General features: G+C 45.2%; 1 protein-coding gene across 1 annotated transcript in view; it reads right to left on the reverse strand.

Moving 5' to 3' along the window:
- Nucleotides 1–283: 283 nt before the first annotated feature.
- Nucleotides 284–16,538, reverse strand: part of LOC140373136 (stAR-related lipid transfer protein 13-like) — a 72,569-nt gene continuing 56,314 nt past the window's right edge. The window contains 6 exon segments of the mRNA XM_072459876.1: nt 284–842; nt 920–1,096; nt 4,921–5,138; nt 8,915–9,136; nt 9,416–9,530; nt 11,765–11,978. Coding sequence (XP_072315977.1) covers nt 725–842; nt 920–1,096; nt 4,921–5,138; nt 8,915–9,136; nt 9,416–9,530; nt 11,765–11,978 — 1,064 coding nt within the window. The 3' untranslated portion in view covers nt 284–724.

Below are 16,538 nucleotides of genomic sequence, written 5' to 3' on the forward strand. Positions count from 1 at the left end.
GTGTTCACAGTGCAAACAAGACAGCTCCTTCCCTCGCCTCCAGTGTCACTCTACGCTACTGTGTAAATGTTGGTTCACAAGTAGAGATATGTATGTATGTGAGTACCCTACGGGCCAGCATGTAATTCTCTAGTTCAGCCAGTAGATGCCGCTGTTGGCCTGGCCCACCAGTTGAAGAGTCATTTTTACACAAGTAGACACAATACAATAACCAATCAAATGTTTTGATCCTTTTAATGAAAATCAAGTCTATAATTTTCAGTCCAGTAAAGCAGTAAAGTCTTTTACATCCAGGTCAGAGGTCAACATCTGCACACTGGCAATACTCAATCAAAGTAAACGCAGCTTACAATGTGTACCATGTGCAACGGCTCCATAGTAAAAATGCCATAGAATAGAGTTACACATATTGAATATAATGATTATACTTTAGTTATGTGCAATATTTACAATTATTCACAAATGCTCATATACAGCCCTTGGGTGTAGCATTGACATAATTATATAGGTTTAGATTAAAAAAAGCTTCCCAGAAGCTTTGAAGTCTTTACATGTTGTAGACACAACACAATATTGATTAATGAAGAAAATAATAATTGTATCACTATTATTTGCAAGTAGTAAATAGAAATACAATGGCAGGAATAAGCTTAGCACCAATCATGAGGCTTTGTCAGAGTGTGAGGTGATGGTCAGAGAAACACTCCATTGTGTCTGACCAGCCTTAGATCTTGGTTTCAGGGCCATCCTTGATAATGAGCGTGAAGGAGTTGCGGATGCGTGCGGCCTCTGCGGCGCACAGGTGACCGAAGGCCTTGTTGTACCAGTCTGGAACCCTGCCTCTGTGATAAAACACACTCCGAGTTACACCATTTTGCACACTGGAGCACACAGGACAAAGCAGTGTGTGTGGTCTTACTTGAGGTCCACTCGGCTGATGTGAGTCAGTCTGGACTTTCCAGAGCCACAGGGCTCCAGAAGGTAGTTCGACTCCAGGACTATGGCTCTGACTCCTCCAAAAGATGGACAGTCCACATGCTGGATGGACACAGACACCAGGGAGCAGGAGCCTCTGGGCAGGTCAGTTCTCCACGACCTGCACACAAAATTATTGATCAAGATTCTAGAACAAGTAAATGGCACTTTATAGAAAACAACATTCAGATATGTTTGACCTAATCATCACAATGTTCTTTGAAACTTCTTTGATTCAAGCCACTGCTGACCCTTTACAGCTGCTGAAGTCAATAATGTAACAGTAAACCGAACAACAGCTCTTGGGGACACTAAATTAAATCCTCGTTTGACATGAGATGTTAGACGAGTATCTGATCCCCGTGCGTCAGATAAGAGAGGGGGAGGAGCCTCCGAGAAGCGAGAGCACTAAGGATCTGTGACACTGAGGGAGGGCATCTGAACAGACGAGCAATGATGGAAGACTACTGGTCTGCATGAAGTGAGTGTGTGATGATGCACGCTCCATGTGACTGTTCAGACCCTCAGAAGATCGTGAAGCACATTTTACTGTTGGTTTTACTGAATGATCTTTTTGTTAATGGTCCATTTCACCATCCTGCCATGTGTGGCGCTATTTCACCTTTTAAAGCTCCACACAAGCTCCAGAGTTTGTGTGGCAGTCACCAAAAAGTTGTTGTTGTTGTTGTTGTTTTATGGCGGTTGGCATCCAATTGTTGCATTACCGCCAGACTTTATTCCTCAGACTTTTCGTAGTCCTCAGACTCTGTCGTAGTCCGTAAAAGTACTCCTTCCATTGCTTTGGTGTTACAAAGCCCATGAGGTCATGATATGTCTTTGTGACTAGAATAGTTGTTGTTGTTTCAAGGAGTTCTTTTACGGACTACGACAGTCTGAGGACTACGAAAAGTCTGAGGAATAAAGTCTGGCGGTAATGCAACAATTGGATGCCAACCGCCATAAAACAACAACAACAACAACAACAACAACAACAACCGGCTTTATTCCAGGGAGACTCTTCTTCATCTTCCTCTCCTTCTTTGACGTTCGGTGCTTCCACCGTACAGCTTTATTCTTTAGGCTTCATTCTATAGGCTTTAATATTTCCACTGATGTCGCTGCTTGGTAGCCGTGCGTCTACGAGACTGGACGAGGACAGGAGACCACCCCCACCCCCATCTCGTCACTCTGATCACCCTGACTCCCCAAAAGCAGACCCCCATCACTCCGACTCCCATTTAGCGCCTTTAGCCTGTTTTCTATATCTGCCCAATCAAGCTCCTTTGTTCCAAGGAATCTCCCTGCAGCTTTAGCAATGATCCTGATCCTTTCAGTTCTGCTTTGAGTCTGAGCAGCACAGTTTACAACATCCACCATAAAGAGTACAAAATCCTCTCTATCCACAACCAGGGTATTCTCATTAATTCTGGAACCTGCACACTTGGGACCACCACACTTCTTGGGAGCCACGCTGGCCTTTCTCATTTCGCCCTGGCTGGGAGCAGCGCTGGCTCCTCTCTCTGTATTTACTCTAAACTCGTTACTTGAAACTTTCTTGACTGCATCTGCATAGGATATACCTTGAGAGACCTTTATTTTATGCACCTCAGCAGCTCTTTTGCTAAACCTGCATCCCCCGTAGGCAGAGCTATGTTCTTCCCCACAGTTACAGCACTTCAGTTTTGCTCCCACGTCACACTTCCCATACTCGTGATCTCCTGCACATTTACCACATCTTTGACTCCCTCTACAGACCGCTGCAATATGCCCAAAGCGCTGGCACTTAAAGCAACGCAGGGGCGGTGGAACATATGGCCTAACGTCATGGCACATGAACCCAATGAACACCTTACTAGGCAGGCACCTCCCTTCAAGTGTTACCATTACCGACAAGCTGTCACATCTTACCCCAGACCGGGTCACCTTCAACCGCCTAGCGTCCACCACCGTAGCTCCAGTCAAATTCTCCTTAACTTCATCCACAGGCGTCGCCGTAGGGACACCTACGATAACTCCTCTGAGCGTGTTTCTTTCAGCATCAGACACAAGAATGTCCTTTCCACTCCTTTATAGATAACACTCCTTGCGTCAAAAAAATGTTCCCTCTTTGAACTCTGCGGTCATTATAGCGGTGCATCTAATTTATAGATTTTTACTGGCCACAAGGCGGCACTCTAGCAGGAAGCACAAGAGTTTTACACGCTGTAGAAGAAGACGTCAGTGGAAGCTCTGTCAAAGGGACACATCGTCTTTCTATAGTTTAAGCTTCAAAACACTGTGTTTTATTATAATCAGACTCATAGAGAACTTAGGTTATTGTTTTATTTGTGATATAATTTTAAATAGATTTTTTATCAAATTAAAAAGTAGATAGTAGTAAAAAATAAAACATTTTTTGCACTCATCGTGAATTTTTTTTAGTTTTCGTTAGGGGGGTGGTTTGGGAGAGAAAAATAATAAAAACGAAAACTTTTTTTATGGCCATTTTTTTTCCACTATAAAAAATCAAGCTAGAGCCAAGTGATATTGTCTCATTGTGCCCGATCACAAATGAACCTGTTATAAAAAAAAATTAAAAAGACAAATACATTTCCTATCTTGTTTCCTATTAGTCCTTTAATTGGCTAATTAGTCTCCCTTTTGTGTGAAAGTTTGACTAATTAGCCCATTAAAGGGCTGATAGGAAACAACAGGCTTGATAGAAAACAAAGAGGTGTAAGTTTCTGTTGAAACAACTTTTTCTTCTAGTTCAGGAGGTCCCACCCGGTGGGCGGGGCTTACCACAGAATAGAATAAATATCTGAGTTCCAGGTCTAAATTCACAATTTAAGGTGAGTTATAACTCATCTGTCATGACCATGTATCCAAGGCCTCTTTACGTAAGATGTTTTTCTGTTCTTGTGCATCTGTTAAACATATATTCTTTACTTAAATCATTATGTAGGCCCATTTTGTACTAAGTATATCTGGATTGTTCCTTTTGTCTGTATTCATTGCAAAGCCTCGACACGAAGCGGATCATCCTGATCAATCAGTGAAGACACCTTTAACCATCTGCCAGGGTCCTGGTGACCTTACTGTGTCTTTTTGAGGAGCTTGAATAAAAACTAACTTAAAATCCTATTCAAGAATTTCAGGTTCTTTGTTTTAGCTGCCCTTTTAAGGAAAATATATATATATATAATTTACATACTGTTCGGACTTTAAGCCGCTACTTTTTCCCCACGCTTTGAACCATGTGTTCAGACTCATTTTCACGGTGACATGAGTCTAATGAGGAAGTGAATCTAGACGTGGCTGAACACAAAGACACACGTAGAGCGCAGACATGTGATAAACGGGTCTGCAGTTTAGAACCTGCTGCAGTGAGATGAGACTTTCTTGGCCAGACCAGACTCACGGGTCAAAAGACATGTTCATCACCACATGGACCATATTTATGTGTAAATATCTCATGTTACAACATAACACTCACTTTATAAGTACGAACTCAGGAGCAGATGAACCAGATGTGAAGACACAGAGTCATCAAGGACAAAGGGGACCGTAAGGGACAGTAGTGATAGAGGGGACAGTAGGGACAGAAGGGACAGCTGTGATGTGTTTTCTGTTTGTTAAAACTACAAACTGAAATTCGTCTCATATTCAATGAGATATTAGTCTAAAGTCCTGCAGCGCAGCAGACCACGGGGCCACGAGACCCCCGGTTCACTACCGCATTTATTTATGTGTAAATATCTCATGTTACAACGTGGGCACCTGCTGTATATGTACAAGTTCAAATTTCTTCATGAATTTTGTGTGCACGGCTTTTATTCAGGAGCGCTGTCTAGCCTGAAAAGTATGGTAGTTTTCACTTGTTAATTGCTATGGCAAAGGTGCTAATTATTCACTTTCAAACCTATGGATATAGATCATGTGTATAATAATAAAGTGTGCACATACCGCAGGAGCACAAAGTCTCTGCTGGGGTGAGGAGGCATAGAGCTGACCGAGTACTGAAACACCTCTGTGTGTCTGTCCAGGCTCTCACACACTTTCCACTTCAGCAGGTCCATGTCCCATAGGTGGCGCTCTCGTAGCACCCTGTTCAGTACCACAGAGGGAGGGGCTTCCACCTCCACTGACACTTTCCAGCGCCGCAAGAGGTTTCCATCTACAACCTGAGCACAAAGGACAGGATGAGCAATGAAAATGTAGTGTCACTTCAAAGGTTTCTCCAAATGTGAATCATTGTTTCAGTTTGTGTTCCAAATGAAAGCTGAAAGAAATGAAGGAAATTTAATTTCCTGACCTGGGACTGGGAATCCATTAGCTGTCACATACTAAGGCTGATGGCTTTACTGTATTACAAACAGATTAGGAAGGAGAGGTCTCACCTTAATGCCTCTGTGACCTACTTTCATTTTTGGAACTTTGTTCATTGACAATGGCAATAAACCTATTCTGATTCTGAAGAAAACAACTGTGAGCTATTCATGTTCCAATGTATGGCCAGAACAAAGTGTAATTTCAGTTGTCTGAATAGTTATATATATATTACAATATATAACACAAACAAATCTCTCATTACAGTGTATTTATATAGCACTTTTCCATCTTCACAGCACTCAAAGCACATAGTTCAACATTCAAGTTATTTGTATAGGCAGAGGCACAACAGGTGGGTCAGGGGTCAACCTTCAGAAAACTTTGAAGAAATCAGAAGTGATATCCTGCATTCTGGTGAATTTTAGACATACAATTTTAGCAGGTCACTGTCCATTCACTTGGCTGCATAATTTATTTATTTTATTTTAACTCCATTACCCTGGGCCCTGAGTTTCACTGCACAGCCCCTGGCCCTTCACATGTTATTTTCTCTGTGGATTGAAAGGCTCCAGGTAATGATTTTCTCAGGACTGCGAACTTATGTTGTAGGTAAATGTATAACGTTTGTTTTTGCAAGAACGAGTTTGACCTCGCGCTCCAGTGTTTCTGCTGCCTTAGAGTTTGCGCTTCCATTCATTCACTCTTTAGCATCTTTCTCCGTTAACATGAGGCCTATTAACATTTGATGAAAGGCATTTTGTAGCTTGAGACCAGCAGAATAAGGCTATGTGGCTGTCATTTCCCCCAGTGGCCCTGATCCGCCTGTGCATCTGTTTTTTCCTGTGAACCAAAGTAAAGAGAAAACAGAAAAAGGAGAGGTGACACCTCAAAGAAGGGAAAAGAGGACAGTAAAGTTTGTGCACGAAAGTGCCTCGGGGGCAATAACAGCATCAAGGAGTGGCCTCTTGTCTGAGGGGAGTGGCCTCCTGCCTGAGGGGAGTGGCCTCCTGCCTGAGGGGAGTGGCCTCCTGCCTGAGGGGAGGGGCACAAAAAGTCCATGTCCAGGGTGAGAAGGGTCGGCTGTGATCCGACCTGTTCGTCCCAGAGTCCTGGAGACGTACAGGCCCTGCAGAGATGAAGTCTGCAGCCGATCACCTTCTCATCAGAGGGCGCTGTAGTCTCTGTTTGTCCCTGGCTGTGGCTCCAACGTACCACCCAGTGGTTGAGGAGGTGAGTATGAACTCAATGATGGCCGTGTAGAACTGCACCATCATCTCCTCTGTCAGTTTGTCTTTCCTCAGCTGCTGCAGGAAGTTCATCCTCTGCTGGACCTTCTTGATGAGGAGCTGATGGTGGCTCCCACTTGAGGTCCTGGTGATGGTGGTGCAGAGAAAGCGGAGGGAGTCTGTGATGGTGGGGGGGGGGGGGGGGGGGGGGGGGGGGGGGGCTGTGACTTTCCTGAAGTCCACGATCATCTCCACTGTCTTCTGGGCGTTGAACTCCAGGTTGTTACCGCTGCACCAGGACACCAGCCGCTCCACCTCCTGTAGACAGACTCATCCCCGTTCAAGATGAGCCCGATGAGGGTGGTGTCGTCATGGTGATGAGGGTGGTGTATGATGATGAGGGTAGTGTCGTCCACAAACTTGATTAGCTTCACGGAGTCGTGGCTGGAGGTGCAGTAGTTTGTGTACAGGGAGAAGAGCAGGGGGAAAAGTACACAGCCCTGTGGAGCTCCTGTGCTGATAGTCCGAGTGTCTGAGATATTCTTCCCCAGCCGAACACACTGCCTCCGTCAGGAAGTCAGTGCTCCACCTACAGGTGGAGTCAGGCACGTTGAGCTGGGAGGTGTTAAAAATGCCAGTGAAGACAAGGGCCAACTCGCCTGCGCAGTGTCTTAAGGTGGCCGGAGTGACACCGTCTGGTCCAGCAGCTTTTTGACGGATTTCCAAAATAGTCTGTAGTCTGGGGGCCGGGGTTGGGTTGGCAGAGGTGGCCACAGTGGGGTAGGGGAAGTTGCTGGCCCCCCCGCGCAAGGGGGGCTCTGGGCTTGTAATTAGTCAGAAGCCGGAGCCCACTCCACACAGAGGCGGGGTTGTTGTCAGAGAACTGCTACTTCAGACGCGTGTTGTACTGAGATCTAGCTCTCGACACCTCCTGCTGAACCTGTACTTTGCATCTTTGTAGCGCTCTCTATCTCCGGCCCTGTGCACTGCCTCCTTCTGCCGCCTTAACTGCCTCAGTTTGGGTGTGAACCAGGGTTTGTCATTGTTGAAAGTGACGTTGGTGTGTGATGGTCTAATGCTGTCCTCACAGAATCGAATGTATCACATCACAGTGTCCGTGTCCTCATCCAAACTGTCTGTGGCAGCTCTGAAGACCTCCCAGTCTGTGATGTCCAAACACACATGTAGCTCCTCCTCCACTGCCTCGTTGGTCCACCTCTTAGAAGTCCTCACAACAGGTTTGGAGATCTTCAGCCTCTGTCTGTACGTGGGGATCAGGTGAACCATGACGTGGTCTGAAGAGCCCAGCTCGGCACGGGCGTTGCTGACTGTTGTGTAGCAGTGATCCAGTGTGTTTTGCTCTCTGGTCGGGACTTTAATAAACTGTCTGTACTTTGGTAGTTCGTGGCTGAGATTCCTCTTGTTAAAATTGTCCAGGATAATATACAATGAGTCTGGGAAGGTCCGCTCCACACTCAGAACCTGGTCCATGAGCGTGCGCTGTGCCTCCTGCACGTTTGCGCTTGGCGAGCGAGAATGAATGAGGCGAACTCACGCGGCGAGTAGAATAGTTTGCAGTTGATGAAGAGATATTCCAGATCAGGAGAGCAGTATTTGGAAATCACAGACACGTCTGAAGACCAGGCATTGTTGATGTAGAAACAGATCCTGCCGCCTCGTTGTTTTCCGGCGAGAGCTCTCAGCTGGTCAGAGTGGAACAGTTGGAAGCCCTCCAGCTGTACGCCGCAGTCCGGGACGGATTCGCTGAGCCACGTCTCCGTAAAGCACAACACAGAAGATGAAGAAACGTCTCTGTTTCGTCTCATCAGCAACGCCAGTTTGTCCAGTTTGTCCAGTTTGTTGGGTAGTGAGTTCACGTTGACTTCTGCGGCGTCTCACAATTTTAGCCAAAATAAGAGCTATTTCTGCAGCAGATGCTAAAAAAAACTGGAACTAGATACATAGGAGTAGTGGTCCTGATTGATAAGAGCTCTTAACGAGTGTAAGAGCAGACACACAATTTACGAACAAAAACAGACAAAACAAAGAGCCCCGAAACACCGAGGCAGCCTTCAGCGGCGCCATCTTGAATCCGGAACATCTTAAAATTCTGTGTAAAGGAAACTCTCTGTATTATCCAGGGTACTGTCAGCTCATTTAAATTATATACAAATTGTGACTGTATTATATCACAACAAAATCCGTATGTAAGTAACAGGCCACGCTGACATCAAAGGCCACTCATCTGGAATAGGCCACTTCATGATATGGTGTAACAATCATTACATACAAGTCAATGTGAACAAAATGAAAGCGGTTGTGGTGGACCCCAGGTCAGTAGGAGTTCATGACGAATGACCTTTACGTAGAACTCATAACCCTCCAATCCCTGGCGCACACACCTTCTTGTAGTACAGCTCAGTATTGTTGGCACTACTGCAGGAGACCCAGTGCTTGGACTTCTCGTGGGTCTCTCGCAGAAAGCCCTGCAGCCTGTGCTCCATGTGGGTGGGGTAGGTCCCGTCGTCCTCCTCCAGCTGCTTACAGAGCACGTCCATGGTAGGAGCCTGCATGTCCGCCTCCACATACGAGTTACGAGACTGGGTAACCATCTCATGAGGGATCTGAGAAGTGTGAAGGAGAAGTGATGAGCAAAGCAAACACAACAATTCAAAGTTTCTTCCTTCACTAAAGCATTTGCATAAAGAGCTGGGTCTGGCTTTGTGTGGACTCCAAGATGCTCAAATATTCGGACAAACTACTGAATGTGATTCTTAATGTCTGTTTGTCCGTCAATCTATCCGTGTAAGTCAAACAAGATGCAAAATAATTGAAAAACCCTTCCCCAGTAATTATGTAAATAGAATACAATACATTCCACATCAACACAAATAGTGCCGCACCTGAAAAAGCCGGTTGCACTCTGTGATCATGTGAGCCAGGCCTTGTGCAGCAGCTAAGTTCTCGTTGAGGTCCTTTTGGTCTGGTCGGCCCGAGGCGTACTTCTTCTGCATGGCTCTGGATGAAACAAGAAGAAACACATGTGTTTGGAGGTTTAATAGCAAAATAGCAAAATAAATACGTTCAATCCAATGGCATCGGAATTGTTACGATTCATGACCCCAGCTATGATGCAAAGTGTTTATTGACATACGAGAAACATGAACAACACATCTGGCATTGAGGGCTGAAGGGGGCTCGATACCCCCATCTAGGAGATAAATTAGAATTAGAACAATTAAAAAGTGGGTGGGAGGGAGGGGCACAACGTCATGAACACAGGTGTCTGTGATCTGGATGATTAAATAGTGTAGCCGCAGGAAGGGGCGTGGTCCTGCTCCCGAACTTAAGATAGCAAATTTATCTTCATTTCACTAGCAAAGACCACGACTCCAGCTACGACGCAAAGTGTTTATTGACATACGAGAAACATGAATAACACAAGTGTACAGATGTTGATGCTGTTTTGGGGCTTCTGGTGATGAGGGCTGCATGCTCCTGGGCATCAATACCCCAAAAGAAGCTTAACAGAGGCAGTGCCGATTGGCGGACTGGAGATCTCAGAGGTTATGGTGGGTGTAGACCTTGAAGGCCATGGAGAACCGGTGTTCCATGATATAATGAGGCGGTCAATGTCTCCTTGACTAGAAGCAGATGTGGTAACGTCAATGCGGGAAAAAGTCCGGTAGGAAATGTGGGGACCAGGCGAGGATCTACTTTAAGTAAGGGATAAACCAGAGCCTGATGCAAACTGGCCTTGATTGGTAAAGAGGATTGAGACCTGGAAGATTGCAAAGAAGCTCAAAACAAATTTTATCAGACAAGTCAATTGTGGTTGAACTACCACTGTAATTTTGCTTGTTTTAGGGGAAGACTAAGCGTTGGTTGGAGATCCTTGATATTGTGAGGAGAACTGTTGTGGACAAGGCAACCTCTAAGAAAACCGAGGAAGGCAAAAGGAACATGCCAATGCAAGCTTTTAACGACCATCGTCATTTGGTCTCTTTGCAGAACGGTTAAGAGCAGCCTATCGGTAAATAGAGACTGGTAGTCGAAGGTGAATGGTAAGTAGCAGGTTAAGGAAAGGAGGTCGAACGCAGGAAAGGTAGATTGAAGCTACAATGGAAGGAAGCTGTACCGGGTGGTCTAGAAGGAAGAGGAGGTGAGTCAGAGCGGGGCTCAAGTGTAGAACATTGTAGCAATGTTCTGAATGTATTTGTTGATGGTGTCGATGACTGCAGGGTCATTGGACTGGATAGCCATAAACACGGATGGCCCAAAAGGGAGGCAGCAATTCCGACTGTATCGATCTAAAACAAGGCAGCCGGAGACATGCAAACTCGCAGATGAAGGGGAGGAACTGGTCAAGCTGGGGGGAAGAACCACTTACCTTAAAGTAACATCCCAGTGCCCAGAGGAGGCTTTTGGGAATTAATGGATTAGGAGAGGGCAGCTGATACTACGACAAGACTGATATGAGACAATCCGTGATGAGCATCCACGACTAACAAAATAAATAAATAAAGGGTTAAATAAATAAATAAGTATGATGGAAGTAGCTTAAGAGTCTACGCGACAAAGCTAGCATGAGTCAGGTCCCCTGTCCTTAAACCCTCCTTCTCTGCAGGGAAAAACTCCAAAACCTCTTTGGGAAAAAGTAGAAACCTTGAGGAGATCCACGGTGAAGGGGGGATCCGACTCTCTCGGACGGACAGGCGGACAATCTTCAATTGCAGCTAGACTGGAGTTGGGACCACTCAGGACGAGAACTAGTGCTTCGAGATAGAAGAACAGTTCAGCTGGAGTTGAAGGGGTATCAGGCGCTGAAAGAAGTCGGGACGCGGTGAAGAGTGTGGCCAGCAAGAGGTGAACCCAGGATTTAATTGGTTCAGCGGGACATGAAAGCGTGAAGCTGAAAGCGTGAGGCTGAAAGTATTCTGGCGCGGAGACCGGTGGGTGGAGGCAGCCCTTCTGGGTCAGAGCGAGAGGGCAATCCGGTGCTTGAGGAGGCTGGAGTGGAAATTGGCAAAACGGTGCTTGGTGGGCTGACCTGGACCTATTGTTTTCTTTCCAAATGTAACAACAGAAATGTTCACCTTGAATGTTTCTATAGCACCCACATTGACACCTATGGTAGCCCTGCAGATGTATGCTAGTAAACATAAGATCTAACTATTTAAAGTGTATTCACCTCAAAACGACCTTTAGCATTTTGTGCTACATGAATCTTCTGTTTATCAGGCAGGACTTACTTGTGTGGCAAGTTGTCCTTCTTGAGGATGCTGAGGTGGAAGAGCGAGGGGGCCAGACACACTGCGAGGTTCATGGGTGTCATTTGGTTCTCTTGCACAGAGGCAGTGACATCACTGAGGAAACAGAGCAGCGTCTGCAGGACCTCGCGGTTTTCGTCTGACATGAGCATGATGGCTGCCTGCACCGCCTGGACGCGCTGCTCTTCAGGCACATCTGCACACACAGACCAACAGAATCACATACTCTATTATCTTTTGTATTCTGTGTGATAATTGGTTAGACATTACAACATTGCAAAATCCCCATAGCTGGACACAGGTCAGAATTCTGCAGTAGAATTTGTTGTTTGAATGTCAGATTGCGGATTTGTTGACCTGGTTTATACTTCATACTTCTGTCATTACTAGTTATTTCCACATGAAACAAAAACTGGAAGATTTGGGGATTTTAATAGCCTCTTCATCAGCATTAATTATGCTGCTGCTGTGTGCTGTACCCATCACCAAGATATATATCAATCTATGGGTTTCAGAATAATGAGAAATTTGGGCCATTGCCATATCGATTGAGGATTTAAAACTGGAATTTTTTTGAACGAATTTTGAATTGAAAAAAAGTCCCCAAATTGTTTCATATAACAGGATCTTGAAATCCTCATTATAACCAAAACAAATTATACACAATTGTGTTGGTTTGAACACCCTGCGATTTTGCAAGTTCACCCACTTTGGAATTGGAGGGTCTGAAATCCTCATTGTAGGTGCATTTCCTGCGAGGGACAGAATCTAAATAAAATCCGGAAAGCACATTGTATGTTATTGCTTCAAATAAGTATTTGAACACCTGCCAATCAGCAAGAATTCTTGTTCTCAAAGACCTGTTATTTTGCCTTTAAAAAGTCGACCTCTGCTCCACTTATTCATCTAAATGAGTCGCTCCTGTTTGAGCTCGTTAGCTGCATAAAGACACCTGTCCCGCCCACAATCAGACTCCGCCCACTGCCATGGACAAGACCAAAGAGCTGTCAGAAGACCCCAGATACTGAACTGTAGACCTTCACAAGGCTGGAAAGAGCTGCAGGCGATTGACAAGCAGCTTGTGAAGAAAGATCAACTGTTGAAGTAATTGTTAGAAAATACAAGAGTCTAAAGATGATGTCACTCTCCCTCTTACGGAGGCTCCATGAAGATCTCACCTCGTGGGGCTCAATGATGATCAGAAAGGTGAGGAATCAGCTCAGAACTACAGGAGGAGCTGGTCAATGACCAGAAGCGAGCTGGAACCACAGGTTCAAAGGTTACTATGGTAACACACTGCATCGTCATGGTTTAAAATCATGCATCACACATTCTCCTGCTTAAGTCAGCACATGTCCAGACCTGTCTGAAGTTTGACCATCAGGATGATCCAGAGGATCATGGGAGAAAGTCATGTGGTCAGAGGAGACAGAAATAGAGCTTTTTGGTATAAATTCCACTCGCCGTGTTTGAAGGAAGAAGAAGGATGAGGACCATCCCAACTGTGAAGCACGGGGGAGGAAACATCACGCTTTGGGGGAGGAAACATCATGCTTTGGGGGAGGAAACCTCATGCTTTGGGGGAGGAAACATCATGCTTTGGGGGAGGAAACATCACGCTTTGGGGGAGGAAACATCATGCTTTGGGGGAGGAAACATCACGCTTTGGGGGAGGAAACATCATGCTTTGGGGGAGGAAACATCAGGCTTTGGGGGAGGAAACATCATGCTTTGGAGGAGGAAACATCATGCTTTGGAGGAGGAAACATCATGCTTTGGGGGACGAAACCTCATGCTTTGGGGGAGGAAACATCATGCTTTGGGGGAGGAAACATCATGCTTTGGGGGACGAAACCTCATGCTTTGGGGGAGGAAACATCATGCTTTGGGGGAGGAAACATCATGCTTTGGGGGACGAAACCTCATTGCTTTGGGGGAGGAAACATCATGCTTTGGGGGAGGAAACATCATGCTTTGGGGGAGGAAACATCACGCTTTGGTGGCGGAAACATCATGCTTTGGGGGTGGAAACATCATGCTTTGGGGGTGGAAACATCACGCTTTAGGGGAGGAAACATCACGCTTTGGGGGAGGAAACATCATGCTTTGGGGGAGGAAACATCATGCTTTGGGGGTGCTTTTCTGCACAGGGGACAGGACGACTGCACTGTATTAAGAAGAGAATGATTGGGGCCATGGATTGTCAGATTTTGGGCAACAACTTCCTTCCTTCAGTCAGAACGTTGAAGATGGGGCGTGGCTGAGTTTTCCAACATGACAATGACCTGAAGCACACAGCCAGGAGAACCAAGGAGTGGCTCCATAAGAAGCATCTCAAGGTTCTGGAGGGGTCTAGCCAGTCTCAGACCTAAATCTGATAGAAAATCTCTGGAGGAGATGAAACCTGAAACCAGACAGATCTAGAGAAGATCTGTGTGGAGGAGTGGCTAGTATCGCTGCTGCAGTGTGAGCAAACCTGGTCAAGAACTACAGGAAACGTTTGACCTCTATAATTACAAACAAAGGCAACCAAACCAAACCAAATATTAAAGGAATAATAGAGGGTTTTTCCGGAAGTACACTACAGCCTCGCTGCCACGTGCATTTGTTTATTTGCATGACAGATCGCATCTCCTGTCTCTGCAGATTTCCGTCTCTTTTGAGCTCGACCACAGTCCTCCTCTGCCGTCCTTCAGCCTGGACTCTGAAGGATCTCGCTAAACACACACCGGCATATCAACAACGCATGCGCAGCCAGGGAAACGTGCTGCTATGGGAACCAGGCTGCAGGTGTGCAGTAGCACGCAGGGAATGATTGATATGTGGGAGGACTTATCGGCTGTCCACGCCATGATGAAATGAAAAAAATCCTCCATAATTCCTTTAATGTTGATTGTTATTGCTTATATTTGAGACAAACAAATACATTATTTAAAAATCATAAAATGTGTTTAAAATGCGTTATTTTTGTCTCTCACGGTGGAAATGAATCTTCGGGGAAAATGAATTGTCAAATAAAATGTTTTAAATACATTTTTGTGTGTGTATTATCTGTGTTTCTTCTGGCCCAGGAGGTTTAGTATGATGGTGTAGGGAGTTGAATGTCACATGACTTTATTACATGCATATTTTATTAGTTTAATTTAATTAAAATTATAGGCAAACTCATTGTTATCTAGGCTCCATTTTTGCAGAGATTATGCAAAGAACTTAAAAATAAGGCAAAGAGAGAAGATTCTCTATTGAATTGAGAAGCCTCTCCATGAATGGGGCTCTGGCCCTTTAACGTCAACTAAGTTACTGTAGTTAGCGCATTAGCTTCACTTCACTGCTAACAACAACACAGCAAAGTAAGCCATGAGGTAAAGAAAAGTGTTTGCATTAATTTGCAGCTGCTTTGCAGAAATTAATGCAGCTGAAACACTGATTATTTGATAATCAGGGGTGGGCAATTATTTTCCTCCAAGGGCCATATTCTAACCCAGGCCCGCGATCATTGGTGTGAAGAAAGAAAAAAAAGAAATCATCAAAAAATATCACTTTTCTGTCAAATATAGGCTATTGAATATATTCTTTAATTAATTTCATGTCATCTTCTTTAAGGACACAAGTGCAGACAGATGTTACAGACAGTTAAAAAATAGGAACTAAAATCTTTCTAGGGGCCGGATTAAAACATCTTGCCCCTGGGGCCACAAAAAAATATATAAATATATATACTGTATGTATTTTTAAATATTACTTGGCATGTTTGGCGGGCCGGATTATAAAGACAAACGGGCCGTATGTGGCCCGCGGGCCGTAGTTTGCCCATGTCTGGATTATTATGTAACGCTTGCACTGTGTGTAAGAGAATACCGATCAGAAAATATACCAATCTAAATAATTTATTGATGGCTGATTCAATAAAATAAAATTACATTTATTTTGTAACGCCCAAAATCACAACAGCAGTTTCCTCGAAAGGCGATAGTGAAAAACAGATTAAACAATGTCCCAGCATCCCGTGTCCTTAGACAAATGTCCCAGAGTCCTCTGTCCTTAGTCCCTCCTTCTCGTCCAGGAAGAACTTCCAAACCTCCTTGGGAAAAAGTAGAAACCTGGAGGAGTTCCACATGAAGGAGAGATCTGACTCTCACAGACGAGAGAAAGACACTCAGGAGGAGAACCAGTTCTTCAGGAGGAGAACCAGTTCATCAGGAGGAGAACCAGTTCTTCAGGAGGAGAACCAGTTCTTCAGGAGGAGAACCAGTTCTTCAGGAGGAGATCCAGTTCTTCAGGAGGAGAACCAGTTCTTCAGGAGGAGAACCAGTTCTTCAGGAGGAGATCCAGTTCTTCAGGAGGAGAACCAGTTCTTCAGGAGGAGAACCAGTTCTTCAGGAGGAGATCCAGTTCTTCAGGAGGAGAACCAGTTCTTCAGGAGGAGAACCAGTTCTTCAGGTGGAGATCCAGTTCTTTAGGAGAACCAGTTCTTCAGGAGGAGAACCAGTTCTTTAGGAGGAGAACCAGTTCTTCAGGAGGAGATCCAGTTCTTTAGGAGGAGAACCAGTTCTTCAGGAGGAGAACCAGTTCTTCAGGAGGAGATCCAGTTCTTCAGGAGGAGAACCGGTTCTTCAGGAGGAGAACCAGTTCTTCAGGTGAAGATCCAGTTCTTCAGGAGGAGAACCAGTTCTTCAGGTGGAGATGCAGTTCTTTAGGAGGAGGACCAGTTCTTCAGGAGGAGAACCAGTTCTTCAGGATGAGATCCAGTTCTTCA

The sequence above is a fragment of the Eucyclogobius newberryi genome, unplaced genomic scaffold, assembly GCF_026437365.1.
Source record: "Eucyclogobius newberryi isolate DKJ021-1_F unplaced genomic scaffold, fEucNew1.0.hap1 SCAF_10, whole genome shotgun sequence".
Lineage (NCBI taxonomy): Eukaryota > Metazoa > Chordata > Actinopteri > Gobiiformes > Gobiidae > Eucyclogobius > Eucyclogobius newberryi.